General features: G+C 37.0%; 1 protein-coding gene across 1 annotated transcript in view; it reads right to left on the bottom strand.

Annotated features, from left to right (window-relative positions):
- Window positions 1-296: 296 nt before the first annotated feature.
- TMEM26 (transmembrane protein 26) overlaps window positions 297-12251 on the bottom strand; it is a 35916-nt gene continuing 23961 nt past the window's right edge. The window contains exons 5-6 of the mRNA XM_045842111.1: window positions 7424-7500; window positions 297-4723 (exon numbers count right to left, since the gene is read on the bottom strand). Of these exons, the coding sequence (XP_045698067.1) occupies window positions 4299-4723; window positions 7424-7500 (502 nt within the window). The 3' untranslated portion in view covers window positions 297-4298. The remainder of the gene's footprint in view (window positions 4724-7423; window positions 7501-12251) is intronic.

The following is a 12251-nucleotide window of genomic DNA, read 5'->3' as shown; positions in this document are numbered from 1 at the left end:
TTCTTCTAATATTTTATAGTTTTCAGTTTTACATTTAGATCTTTAATCCATCTGGAATTTATTTCTATATATTGCGTGAGATAAAAATCTAACTTTATTTTTTCCAGATGGTTCACAAAATTTCCCAACATCATTTATAAAATTGGTCAGTCTTTCCTCACTAGTTTGAAATGCCACTTTAGTCATACTCTAAATAGATCAGTTTTTTTTAACCAGAGCTTAAAAACTAAATGAAATGAATTACAGTAGAGAACAAAGACAAGAAATTCAAGCAAAAAATAGACATTGAGATAAAGCTGTAGGCAAACCTACTTTATGTATACAAAACAAAATACAAAGGTCATTCATAGCAAATATTATAAATATGAATAATTCAGAGAAAATATTCTTATAAAATAGAGGCTGGACACTCATATAAGGCCATAGCAGTTGTTATTCAAATGTTGTTTTAGAGTTACTCCTGTCATATGGAATGTTATTTGAAGTCTCAGAGCTATAAACATCCTCCAGCTGTAGTTTAATCCCAAATCAGATCTTTCTGAGAGTGGATCAGAATGTCCACTAAGTGAAAACACAAAGTCTGACATTGGAAAAAGAGTAACAATCTCTCCTTTTAATTCAATTGTTTGCTTTTTCACTCACCTCTCCAAGGCTCTGTAATATTTCAGTATCTCAATTTCCTGGCACTAGAGTAGAGTGAATGTGGACAGAGACTTGGCCTCTTGCAATTCTTTCTTTTAACAGGAGAGTTGATTAAGAGTCATGGAGATTAAATGCCAAACATGGTAAAAGTCAGTGTTGAGCTCTGAAACCTGGGAAACCCTAAACCATGCACACCTACCATGCATGCCTTCCAATGCTTTGAAAAATTGCTATTAACAATTAATATTACAATGGTGAGTCCTGGTATTTCTTAACCTGTCTTTCTGATATGAGTCCTGAAGTGCTGCTGCATGTTGGTGAAATAGCAACAGAGCCAAATGATACATTTGTGTAGCAATCTTCATTTGGGAAGATTAAAAATGTAATTTTTGTATGTTATCTGTTTCAGCTTAAATATGAATTAACAACATTATCAAAAACAGAGACTGTTTACTAATCTTGCAATGTCAAGTTATGTTCTCTGAAACCAATCTAGAAAGGGTAAAGAAAACCCACAAAATGTTTATGAGGTGAGTTTTTACACAGCATCACAAAAACATGTACATTGTGTTTTCTTACAAGTGAACTATGTTTTGAGGGAGGACATTTGACTGAGCTTTAGTCAAGAAATTAAAATAAAACAGCGATAACAAATAGGCTACTTTCTTCAGTGGCAGGGAACTGTACAGAATGGTCCAGAGGTATGGCCTGCATTACATCACACAGATGATTGGGATCACCTCTCTTATTACAAATTAAAGGGACACAAGTCCCAGGATGTCAGCATATTCTAGCCACTTTACAGCAAACACTTGGATGCTTTCAAATATCGCCATGTTTAGCATTCTACTAAAAAAATATTAAGTAACTAAATAAAATTTTGGCTTTTCATGAGGGGTGCTAGGAATACAACTTGCACTTAAGTTTTATTTTTAAATGAGCTAAATGAATATAGATTTTCTTTCTACAATAAGAACAGTAATTTCAAAAGAGTTGGAGCATGGGCAGTTAGGTTAACAACCAACGCCCTTACTAGATTTGCCTGGAAAATGTTGCCAGAGCATGTTTCTATTCTTCCCACCATCAGTTACTGCGATGGTCCTGGGTGCCCTCTGCCTTCTTGGCACTCTAAGTGAAGCTAGGCTTTAAACTTTATATTTTCCAGGCCTTCGGAGGAATGTTAATTACAAAATAGTTCACTTAAATACTAGAAACTCATTCACAAAGCTGTGCCAAGTCTTAGATTCGAAAGCATTTAAAAATATCCTTGCAACAGCCCGTATTACTTTATACTGATCTATTTTTAGAGCCCCACTGTTTGTTTTGCTGGAAAAAAATTAAAACATGAAAAGTATGCCATGAGCAAATCTGCAGTAATAAGTAGCACATACATGTTGTTGAGGAAAACATTCACCATAAAATAGTCAACATAAAAACAGACTCTGCTGAGGCATTTTTATAAATAGCAGCTATTATTTTGCTTTCAGTTGTGAAGCATTTTAAATAACATGCCCTTAAAAGTTGTCAAGTTTCTTCCTTTATATAGATACGATTTCCTGATCTTTCATAAAATTATTATGGAAAATTATAAATGCACCCCATTAGTTTCATGTGTAACTTTACAATTGTATTGTTAAAATGAGAAACACATGGAAGAAAAGAAATAGAAACATGGTATCAGGCACTGAAGAACACATTAGTTGGAAATTACTGACTTCTCTGTATAAACACAGAGATTGCTTATGAAATGTTTTATCAAATGTTTTGAACAGATATCATGTCACACAGATTTATAGATAAAATTGTCCCAATTAATTGCCAATAAGTCGCACCTAATCTAAGGTTATATGCTGTGTTATCTCAGTCTCTCTGAGTTCCTGAGGATAATAAGAAGTAACCATGATTTGAGCCCCAAAAGAATAGTTTTGGAACTGTTTACCGCATGCAATTACTCTGATATAGCCAGGTAAGTTTTCACACCAAATGTTTAAAAGCAAAAATAAGAAAAAAAGGTTCTGAATCACCTCCATCTGGAAAATACTGCAATATATAAAAGTGTGACTATCTCAATATTGGAAAAATGAACTCTTAACGCAGAGAAGAGAGGCAAATGTCCTGATTTCCATAATGCTGCACCATATGTATTCTGACCCCAATCCCTAATCGAAGGCCGTGGGCCATGGGTAAGGCTGATGCAAGCCTCCATCACCTTTCCTGAGACCTAAGGCTATATCCTGTTGTGGCAGCTCAGAGGGGCTGCAGTGATGCTGGCACACACCAAAAACTATGGTAACACTTAAAGGGCCTGAAACCCCATTATTCACTGACTCAGCGTTTCCTTGCACCAACTCCCAAAATTCAACTTGGCTATACAGAAAACGGTGAAGTGCAGTTAAGAAAAATACTGAGAAATACTGCAAATCACGCTCAGAGTGGAAATTGTGACTTTGCTAGCATTACCAGTATTTTCTGCCTCGCAACCAGTAGATCTCTAACTGAAATGGCTTGCTGTGAATTTTGCAGTGCCTAAGCCAAAAGCAATAAAATTTCTGTAAGAGCATATGCGCCATGACAGAACACCACATCAGCCCAGAAAAATGATTTTCTGGGAAGGTCTGTGCAGCAATGAAGAGGGTTCTCCATGCTATGGTAGCGAGGCAGAGATTTTCACTGTTTTCTAGCCCACACTGAGGTAATTTTAAAGACACATTATCCTTTATTTGTTCTGCGTTCACAGAATGTACTTTTTTTTTTAAATGTCAGAGAGGGACATTGCAGAAAAGATCAGATGAGATAGTCTGACAATGGAGCCAAAGTTCAAAGCTTCTCTGTTTTCAGGTAACAGCTGGGACAGTTCGTCTGCACTGAATCTCCTGAGGGCATGTCATTGTAACCCGGGCCACAGCTTTTCAAACCGTTCAAGACGAACAAATCACTTAGTCGTTGAACAACTCTAACATCTGATACCATCACACAGAAGTCGTAGCCATGGCCACTAATCAAAGTTCTTTCCATTCAGTTAAAAAAAAATTCTCAGCTTTGTTTTGATAACCTAAAACTAAAAACCCTTTCAAAGTGAAAGGCAACAAACATTTATTTGAAATAAATAAAAATAGCTATCTGGAAAGCACTGATTCGGTGGGGAGCCCAAGTAGTGCTCTGATGAGGAGACAAAGACAAGGGGTATTTATGAGAAAGGGATGGAGAACAGTTACACCAACAGAAGGAAGGCATTTCTATAGGTGCGCATAACATAACACACTGATGCTAATGCTAAACAAGGTTTTCAATTTTTGGTCAGGTAGCCATAAGTCCGGTAGTCAGAATATCTACTTTCTTGTTATCCTTGCAAATAGTTTTTTTGGGGGGATACAATGTTGCTTTAGGCTCCGTCCAAAGGTTGTTTTGTTTTGTGGTTATAACCTTCCAAAGTGTGAGGCATCAGACTTGCAAGGCATTTCCTCCTGGATGTCACCTCCAGCTCCATTTTAAAGTGACTCCACTGATATTGTTTTGACCGGTTTAAGATCATTTTTATGTTGTTCTTTTAAAAATTATTATAGGCAAGGTTTTTTAAAAAAGGAAGAAGGAGATTCTGTTTGTAAGAAAAACTGGCAAGTCAAATAATTTGCTTGCATTCTGCTGTCAATAAATAACTATGGTGTGGGGTAAGAATCATCAGAGGTGAGAGGCGAGCCCCGCAAAGGCATGGCCATGCCCTCCTTGACGTCTCTCTCCCAGTCCCCAGGTGAGACCCCTCTGTCAGCTGCTTCAGCCGGACCACAGCTCTCTCCTTGCAGGACTTGTGGCTGGCTTTGCAAGGAGGCACGGACAACCAAGACCAAGATAACCAAGCGGTAGAGGTGTAACACCACCACAAGGAAATTCTTCACAGCAAAGAACACCAGCATCTGGTTGATCACGTTGAAATAGGTCATCAGTACGAGACGCACGGTAAGGAAGGGGCCATCTTGTATGAAGACAGTGATTCCAATGTTCCACAGGTCGGCACCGTGCTGGCAAAACAACATGCTGGGGAGCGCCCTCGCTCTAAAAGACGACGGGCACACGTCGTGCTGTACTGAAAACACAAGACAGACCAATTAATGTCTCTCTCTGAAGTGTCAAAAAGTAATCCACAATGAAATGAGAACAAGTTTTCAACAATGGGTGCTATGCTAGTTCGTGACCGGGAGTGACTCTGTCGTGTCATTCTGTCGGAACCGGTGAAACCACCCTGCCATTCAACACCCTCGGTCATTTTATAGTCCCAGCTGACATGTTATGTTTCCAGTCAGACACACCAAAGGGGATGTAAGCCCTCTGGTTTATATCCACATAAAACATGCAGATCGCCTTCTAGTCCTCACACTGGGAAAAGCACAATTAATCCAGAGAGGATAAAGAACAGAGGAAACCTCCCTGCCTGTCCTTGGGGTCTATAGGTGCTGGGAGGCAGCCCAGCCGGTGCTCCAGGTCTCAAGTCAGGGAGCCTGCCTGCCTCTCCTTGGCTTCCTTGTTTTCTAGCAGGAAGATGCTGGGCAAGTTACTGAATCTGCCTGGGCCTCAGTTTCCTTCTCTGAAAAATGAGAGACTGATATCTGTGAGGAGAGGGGCTTATTCTCTCATTCATTTATGTCCATTGAAATAACACCCTTGGCCCCCTTCTTCTTTCTCACATTATCTTTCCCTCGGGATAATGAAGGACTTTGCTGATGGCCAAGTGGGGAGAAGAAGCAGAGTACAGGAGCCCCCGGTCCTTCTGGAACCTCTCCGAGATCTACCTGTTCACTGTCAACTTACTTGACCCTATGTGTACATCATGCTGTGAAAATTCTAGCACTTATATTCAAATTCAAACTTCATTCACATTGAATGTATTTTTCTGAAGGTGGTAAAAAAAATCCCAAACAAATGCCATTGTTATTTTATTTTGTCTAATTCCTCATGGTTTTGTTTCACAGTTTATAAGAAAAACTGGATATAATTACTGATTTTCCAGTTGAACAAAAGGAGGTCCAATCAACACATGAAACTTTTTGTTTTAATTTCTAAAATGTGAATTTAATTTGGGGTCAAGGGCAGAAAATAATCTTTAATAATAATGACGCCTTTCATTTGGAGTTTTCAAACAAAGGATGCCTTGTCTACTAAAGCCAGCAAATATTATGAAGCTGCTTTGATATGAACGTCATGCCCTGCTTGCTGGAAAATACAATAGTAATTTAGTCAGAAGTAACATTTGGTCTTTGTTTTTCAAACAGCTGCATAACATTATCACCCCTGAAAGTTTACACAATTTCTTTCTTAAATAAAAATTTTCTTAGCAAGGCTATAAACCACAAGATATGGGGGGGTGATGACCAACAGAATGAATAACAAAAGAAAAACTAACATAAGATCAATAGCCTTTCCAAAGAAGTTAGGGTCAGGAAAGGCTTCCAGAAGACCCCCTGAGAGTATCATTTCACATCCAGACTGTTGGTGCCTAATATTCTGTCAGAACACACCAGCTGATCAATGGCTATAGGATACCTTCTAGGGCACATTATGAAAAATCTCTCTCCCTCTCTCTCTCTGTCTCTCTCTGTTATTGGCATACATTTGTTTGTAATTATTTACTAGTAATTAGGTAAAGCTACTGCCATTCATTTCATCTATTCTGGTGATAATTTTGTTTCAGAAAAGTAGATGTTTAAGTCTAAAATGGCCTCTGAAACCTCTGGGCCCATCAAAGTGAGCCAAAAAAAGATTTAAAAAAATTAAATATTCCTGCCCTAAGGTTAATTCTAATCCTGGGGTAAGATGTCATACCAAATAAGACAGACTTAGGGAAAATGTAACCAGTAAATCCTAGAATTTTCAAAGTAAAGTAGGATCCAGAAAAATTCCCAAATCAAGATTTCAGTGTTCCTGGAAGTTACAGGAAAACTCCATATCAGTGCTGTCCCATAGAACGTGGGACAGTAAAAACGTTATGTATCTGCGCTGTCTATTACTGTAGCCACATGTGGCAATTGAGCACTTGAAATGTGGCTGGTGTGACTGAGGAACTGTACTTCTAGTTTTATTTAATTTTAATTAATTGTAATTTTTCAATAGCCACATTTGACTGATGGGATACCATTAGACAATGCAGCTCTTGATCATCACTAGTATGAAATATCTAGAAAACAATTTATTTCTTGCCAAGTCTTAGGGGTTTATGTCTTTATTAAAAGAAGACCAGTGGGATTTCTAGAGCCACTACTGAGGAAAATTTTAATTTTCCATATGGCCCTGAAGCTTCTTTTACTCGCTGTGATATTCCAATACATAGGCCTGACAAAGGCATGAAAAGGACCCCTTAAAAATATCAGAGATAACATTTATATACTAGCAACTGTGCTAAGCACTTTACAAACTATATCTGATTTAGTCCTCAAGAGAACCCTCAACCCTAGCTCCTATGATGATCATCCCATTCCGGGGATGAAGAACTGACACACATACGTGTTAACTAATTTGCAGGAGGTTCTACAAACTTACGTGATGGAACCACTCTGTGAGGTGAAGGTGAAGCTGTGCTCTTATGTGCTCAGCTATCTCAGACTCATCATGTACCAGAGTGAATCTCAGATGGCTTTTCTAACTTTTAATGTACTTTGTGTATAAACTGAACTGGAACTAACACTGACATAGCAAAAGATAAAAATGATAATTCTCTCAAATTCTCCCTTAGTTTCATTATAATCAAGAGTTGCAATTTTCTGTTTCTTTGAGAAAATATCTAGACATTTACCTGCGAGGTCGAGTGGAAACTGCAGCAGGCCCCAGGTCCATATAAAAAGGATGGCATAGACGAGGCCAGGGTTATTCCTAGAACAGAGATGAAATTTTAAATGAGCAACAAAAAATATTGTCATGTGCAGAAAAGAGAAATCTTTCTTCTTGTATTTGTGTAAACCCTCATAACCTCTTGAGGTTTATTATATCATATACCTTATTTTATAAGAAAGATACATTTTTGTTATATCTTGGTGATTTAAGAAATCCATAAATAATCTTTGCATAATTATCATCAAATAGTATTTTTTTAAAAAAAGGGACAAACCACCTCCAAAACAACAAAATATCAGAGAGGTTGGGTTCAACCACCACATGTGCTGACATCTGTGTGAATTATGACAAAGCTCCTTAGTCCCTCATTGCTGTCTTGAGCTTTGCAAAATTAGACCAACGTTAAAGGAGAGAATGCTAGAAAAAAATGTCAGACATTGACTTGGAAATTCAGAGGGCTGATTTCAAGAAATTTCAAGGATAAAAGTGAAAATTGTTCTAAGATTCCAGGACTCTAACTTAAAAATACATCTCGAAGAGCTAGATGATATCCAAAAATTAAAAGCACAGCACATGGAGGAAAGCTATCCTCAGTTGGAAAACAAGTGGGAAGATAAATCCATTTATCAGATTTATACCAGGCTTTAGGGGGTAAGTCAAGGAACATGACTCTCTTACTCCCCTCTGCATCCTCAGTGCCTAGAACAGTGCCTGGCCAATAGTAGATTCTCTCCAGATATCTGCAGAAGGAATGGTTGAATGTGCAAAAGAAGGGCTAGTACTTAGCTAACATACAAGGGTCCTAGACCTGGAATAATGGTCTTGAAGACTAAAGTCATTAAGAATAGAGGTTACAAAAATATAAAACATATTTCAAAAGTATCAAAGTTACTTTTTTAGCAAAACTACAAATGAAGTTATCAATTTCAGGTTAGTGGTGTAATAACAGATTTTGTTGCCAACTTCCCTGTCAAGAGGGATTTTCAGATTGGAGAGGAATAGAAAAGCATCAGGGAAGAGTAATTGAAAGCAAACTAAATGAGGTGTTTGGAATGAATACCTTGAAATGCTTCAAGTATTGAAGTCTCCAAAAATTAGATCTCAAAACTCTGAGAGAGTTTGTAAATGAGATTTCTAAGCCATCATTATCTGTCTTGGCAGTTAATAGTGGAGACACAGTTGGTGACAAAAAAATAAAGTCCCAACTTTCAAAATGAAACAGAAGTATATCTTAAACTAAATAAGGCACATTTAGTATTAATCCCTAGTTAGATTATATGTGATTATTTAAAAGGTTTCTGAGATCCCTTAGGGAAGACAGTAATGACTAGGAATCAGCATAGGTTCCCTGAGGACAATTGCACTCAATTATGATTATTCTCTCTCTCTCTCCCCTCCCTCCCTCTTTCCCATAGAATTAGGATTACAAGGCAAGTCATGATATATAAATTAATAATAGACATTGGGATTTACACTAGGCTTATGAAAAAGCCTCTCATGGTGCTCTTATTAACAAGATTAAGGTATGTTCTGGGTGTGAGTAGAGTTAGGTGGATCTTAACTGCATCAATGACTCCCCAAAGGTGGCTCTCTAATGAGTTGTGACAGGCTCTGCCTTTGATTCTGTTCTACTTCTGTTTCATAGATGACTTGGTTGCCAGTATTGATGGAAGCTTCTCATAGGCACATATGAGAGATTGGATGGGAAAACCAAATCCTGGAAAATACAGTCAGGATCCCAAAAGATCTTGACAGGGTGTAACCAGATAATCTAGAATAAGACAGAAGAAGTATTTCACAGCAACGGCCATGAAAAGGCTCAAAGATTTTTCCTTACTATCCTCTAATAATGAGTCTGCAGTGTGACATGATTTCTGATTTTCCGAAATCAAATACAATCATAGGTCACTTCACAAGAAGTCTAAGGTCTAGACTTTTAGGTGGAAATGCCAAGGGAACACAGGCTGTAACTTTTTCCTCTTTGCAGTGTCAGTGTCTGCCTACAGTAGACCTTTCACGAGTGTGGGAATTTTTAAATAACTTTGCTTACAGTGTCTGAACTATGTTCAGCTTGTTTTCTAAGTGTTTAATTCTATGATCACACTTCATCCTCATACCAACTCTACAAAGTACATACACTTATCATCCTTACTTGACCCATAGAGAAACTGAGGCATAGAGAATTGAAGAAACTTGTTCAAAGTCATGTGGTTAAAAGTGTTAGGAACAGAAATCAAAACAAAATAGTTGATTTCAGCATCCACCCTTTTAACCATTGCGCTATACTGTTTCTCTGGAGGAAATGGAAAGTTTTATCTCTGCTCGTTCTACAATGTTCAAAATATATCTGAAGTATTATGTGTTGTGTTTTGTTTTAGGAGGCACATTTAAAAAGTTTTGGGTCCAAAGGCAAGAGACTAGGATGGTGGGAGAACTCAGAGCCATGTTATGTGTGGAATAGTTCAGGAAACTGAAAACTAAAGAAGATTCCTTTAAATTTTTGTTTTATACTTATTTAAAGAGCCACCATGTGGGAAAGGAATTAAACTTATTTCTTGTGACTTCAGGAGCCAGTTCAGGTTCAAAGGATTTTAGTTTCACCTGTAAGAATAACATTTTATCACAATAGAGGAAAGTACTCTCTAATAATATAAACTTAAAATAGAATGACTTATCCCTGGGGTTAGTGTATTCTCTATTAGTGAAAATTTTCAAAGAAAGACTGGACAAAAATTTGTTGAGACAATTTTGGTGAGGATGCTGCAATAGATATAAAATGGATTTTTCAATAGGTGGTCCCTTTTGAAGTTCATCTAATCGAAAACTTCAATAGTTGTACCAAAAACTCATGTACAATTTGTCTTCAAGGCAGCAGAAACTGGTGGTAAAGCATAAGCTTTGGTACTAGTTGCTCGGGTTTGAACACAAGCTCCAATCCTCCCAAGAGAGATATGAGACTCCAGTCCCAGAATGATCATTAACTAGCTACACCAGTATGAACAACTGATTTAACATCTATATGCTTTAGTGTACCCATCTACAATATGAGGATAATGATAATACTAGCTACTGTATTTTATATGGCAATTTTCTTAGGTATGTTGTTTAAATACATTAAACATATCAAGCTCTTAGAACAGCACTCCATACAGACTAAGTATAGTATATCACTACAGGTTGGTTATTTTATTTCTATTCGAGCTTGAGATGGTCTCACCTTCTCTTTCCTGTCACTCTTCACTTTTTAAAATGATGGTAATGGTAGTATTTACCTCATAAAGTATTCTTATAATGACTAAATTTATCATGACTAAAACCTTTAGAATGGTGTTCAGAACATAGCAAGTGATAAATAAATTAGTCATAGTAGTTGTTCTATTTTTATTATGTGAATATACTTCTTAAACTATGTTTTAATTTCACCATTACAAAATAGAGATAAATAATGTGCTAACCTTAACCCCAAGTAAGCCGAATTCTAACCCTGCAACAATGAATGTCTTTTATGTATGCAAGGATTATATGAGCACACACAAAATTCAGGACAGTGTGTGTGTTGAGAAACTTATTAGTAATATTATCAAAAATAACTTTGGAAATGATGGCCAGAAAATTTTTGAAGCAGACGAATTTGTATTATTAAATCAGACAGTTAACATTACTCAGGAAGGTTAAAGGTTGGAATGTAGATAAATCACAGAATTTAAATGGCAAACATTCAAAAAAATCGTGAAGGGATTTTGGAGTGAATTTGTCCAACATTGTCTGCATTGTGTAACTGTCTCCTGCAATTGTTTTGCCCCATATTCTCATGTGTAATCTGTCTCCATAAATGTCAACCGAGAAGCTTGTAAGCAGACAATGAACTCTATTCAAAAAGAGACAAGAGATCTGGAGAAGTATAATTACAGGTGTGAGTGTCACTTCTATACTTGGAAAACTGAGAGGATCCAAGATTGGAATTTGGTAGGTCAGTGCACTAAATCTACTGAGTGAAAAATAAAAATAAAGTCATAAATTGTTAATTTGCTTAACTATTTTTTTGGAAGTGTAAATAGTCCTGTGGATAAGAAATAATCAGTGACTAGAATTCATCTAGTGTTTTAAAAAGAATCACACAAACCTCTTTAGAGGGGATGGGGAGGGATTAAAGGAAAGTAAGAAAAAGAAAGAAAAAATGAATACTAATTTAGCTTGGAAAAATGTTTCACCAAGAAAAAAAGGGTTACATAGAAAGAAAACAGTGTAAACATAAGGAAATTATCCTTTGTGTGTTCAAATACAGTAAAGTAACAGTAATGCTATGGGAACAGATTTTGTCTTTTTAATAAATGATTTGAGCTAAAAAAAGACTGCACAGAGTGAGCCCCAAAGGTGCAAATAGCCACTTAGCTCTTCCTGGCAATGATACAGCAATTCAGACTTGCTAAAATAACGGAGGATGGCTGTAGCAGAAGGAAAAAGTCAGTGAGTCCTCTACCCGACAGACATACATAAAAATGGACAAATTGTCAAAAAAAAAAATAAATAAATAAATAAAACAGACAAAAACACTTCAAGTCTCTGGAAATCAACCAAAGGCAAATAACAAACTGAGTAACATTTATTCATGAAACTTTGGTAGACTTTGGTAAGAGCAGTGGGATTCTGAGGCACTCTGGCCCATGGGATGTTCCCATATCTCTCCAGCTTGGCTATGTCGAGGAAAAGTTGCACCAGACAGAGGTAATTAGGTGGGGAAGATTTTGTTCAGGACTATTGCATAGTGGAGAGAGACTGAATTCACCCCT

This window comes from Phyllostomus hastatus, unplaced genomic scaffold (assembly GCF_019186645.2).
Source record: "Phyllostomus hastatus isolate PE091 unplaced genomic scaffold, TTU_PhHast_1.1 phas_contig_38, whole genome shotgun sequence".
NCBI classification, from domain to species: domain Eukaryota; kingdom Metazoa; phylum Chordata; class Mammalia; order Chiroptera; family Phyllostomidae; genus Phyllostomus; species Phyllostomus hastatus.
This window is presented reverse-complemented; position numbering and strand designations above follow the sequence as displayed.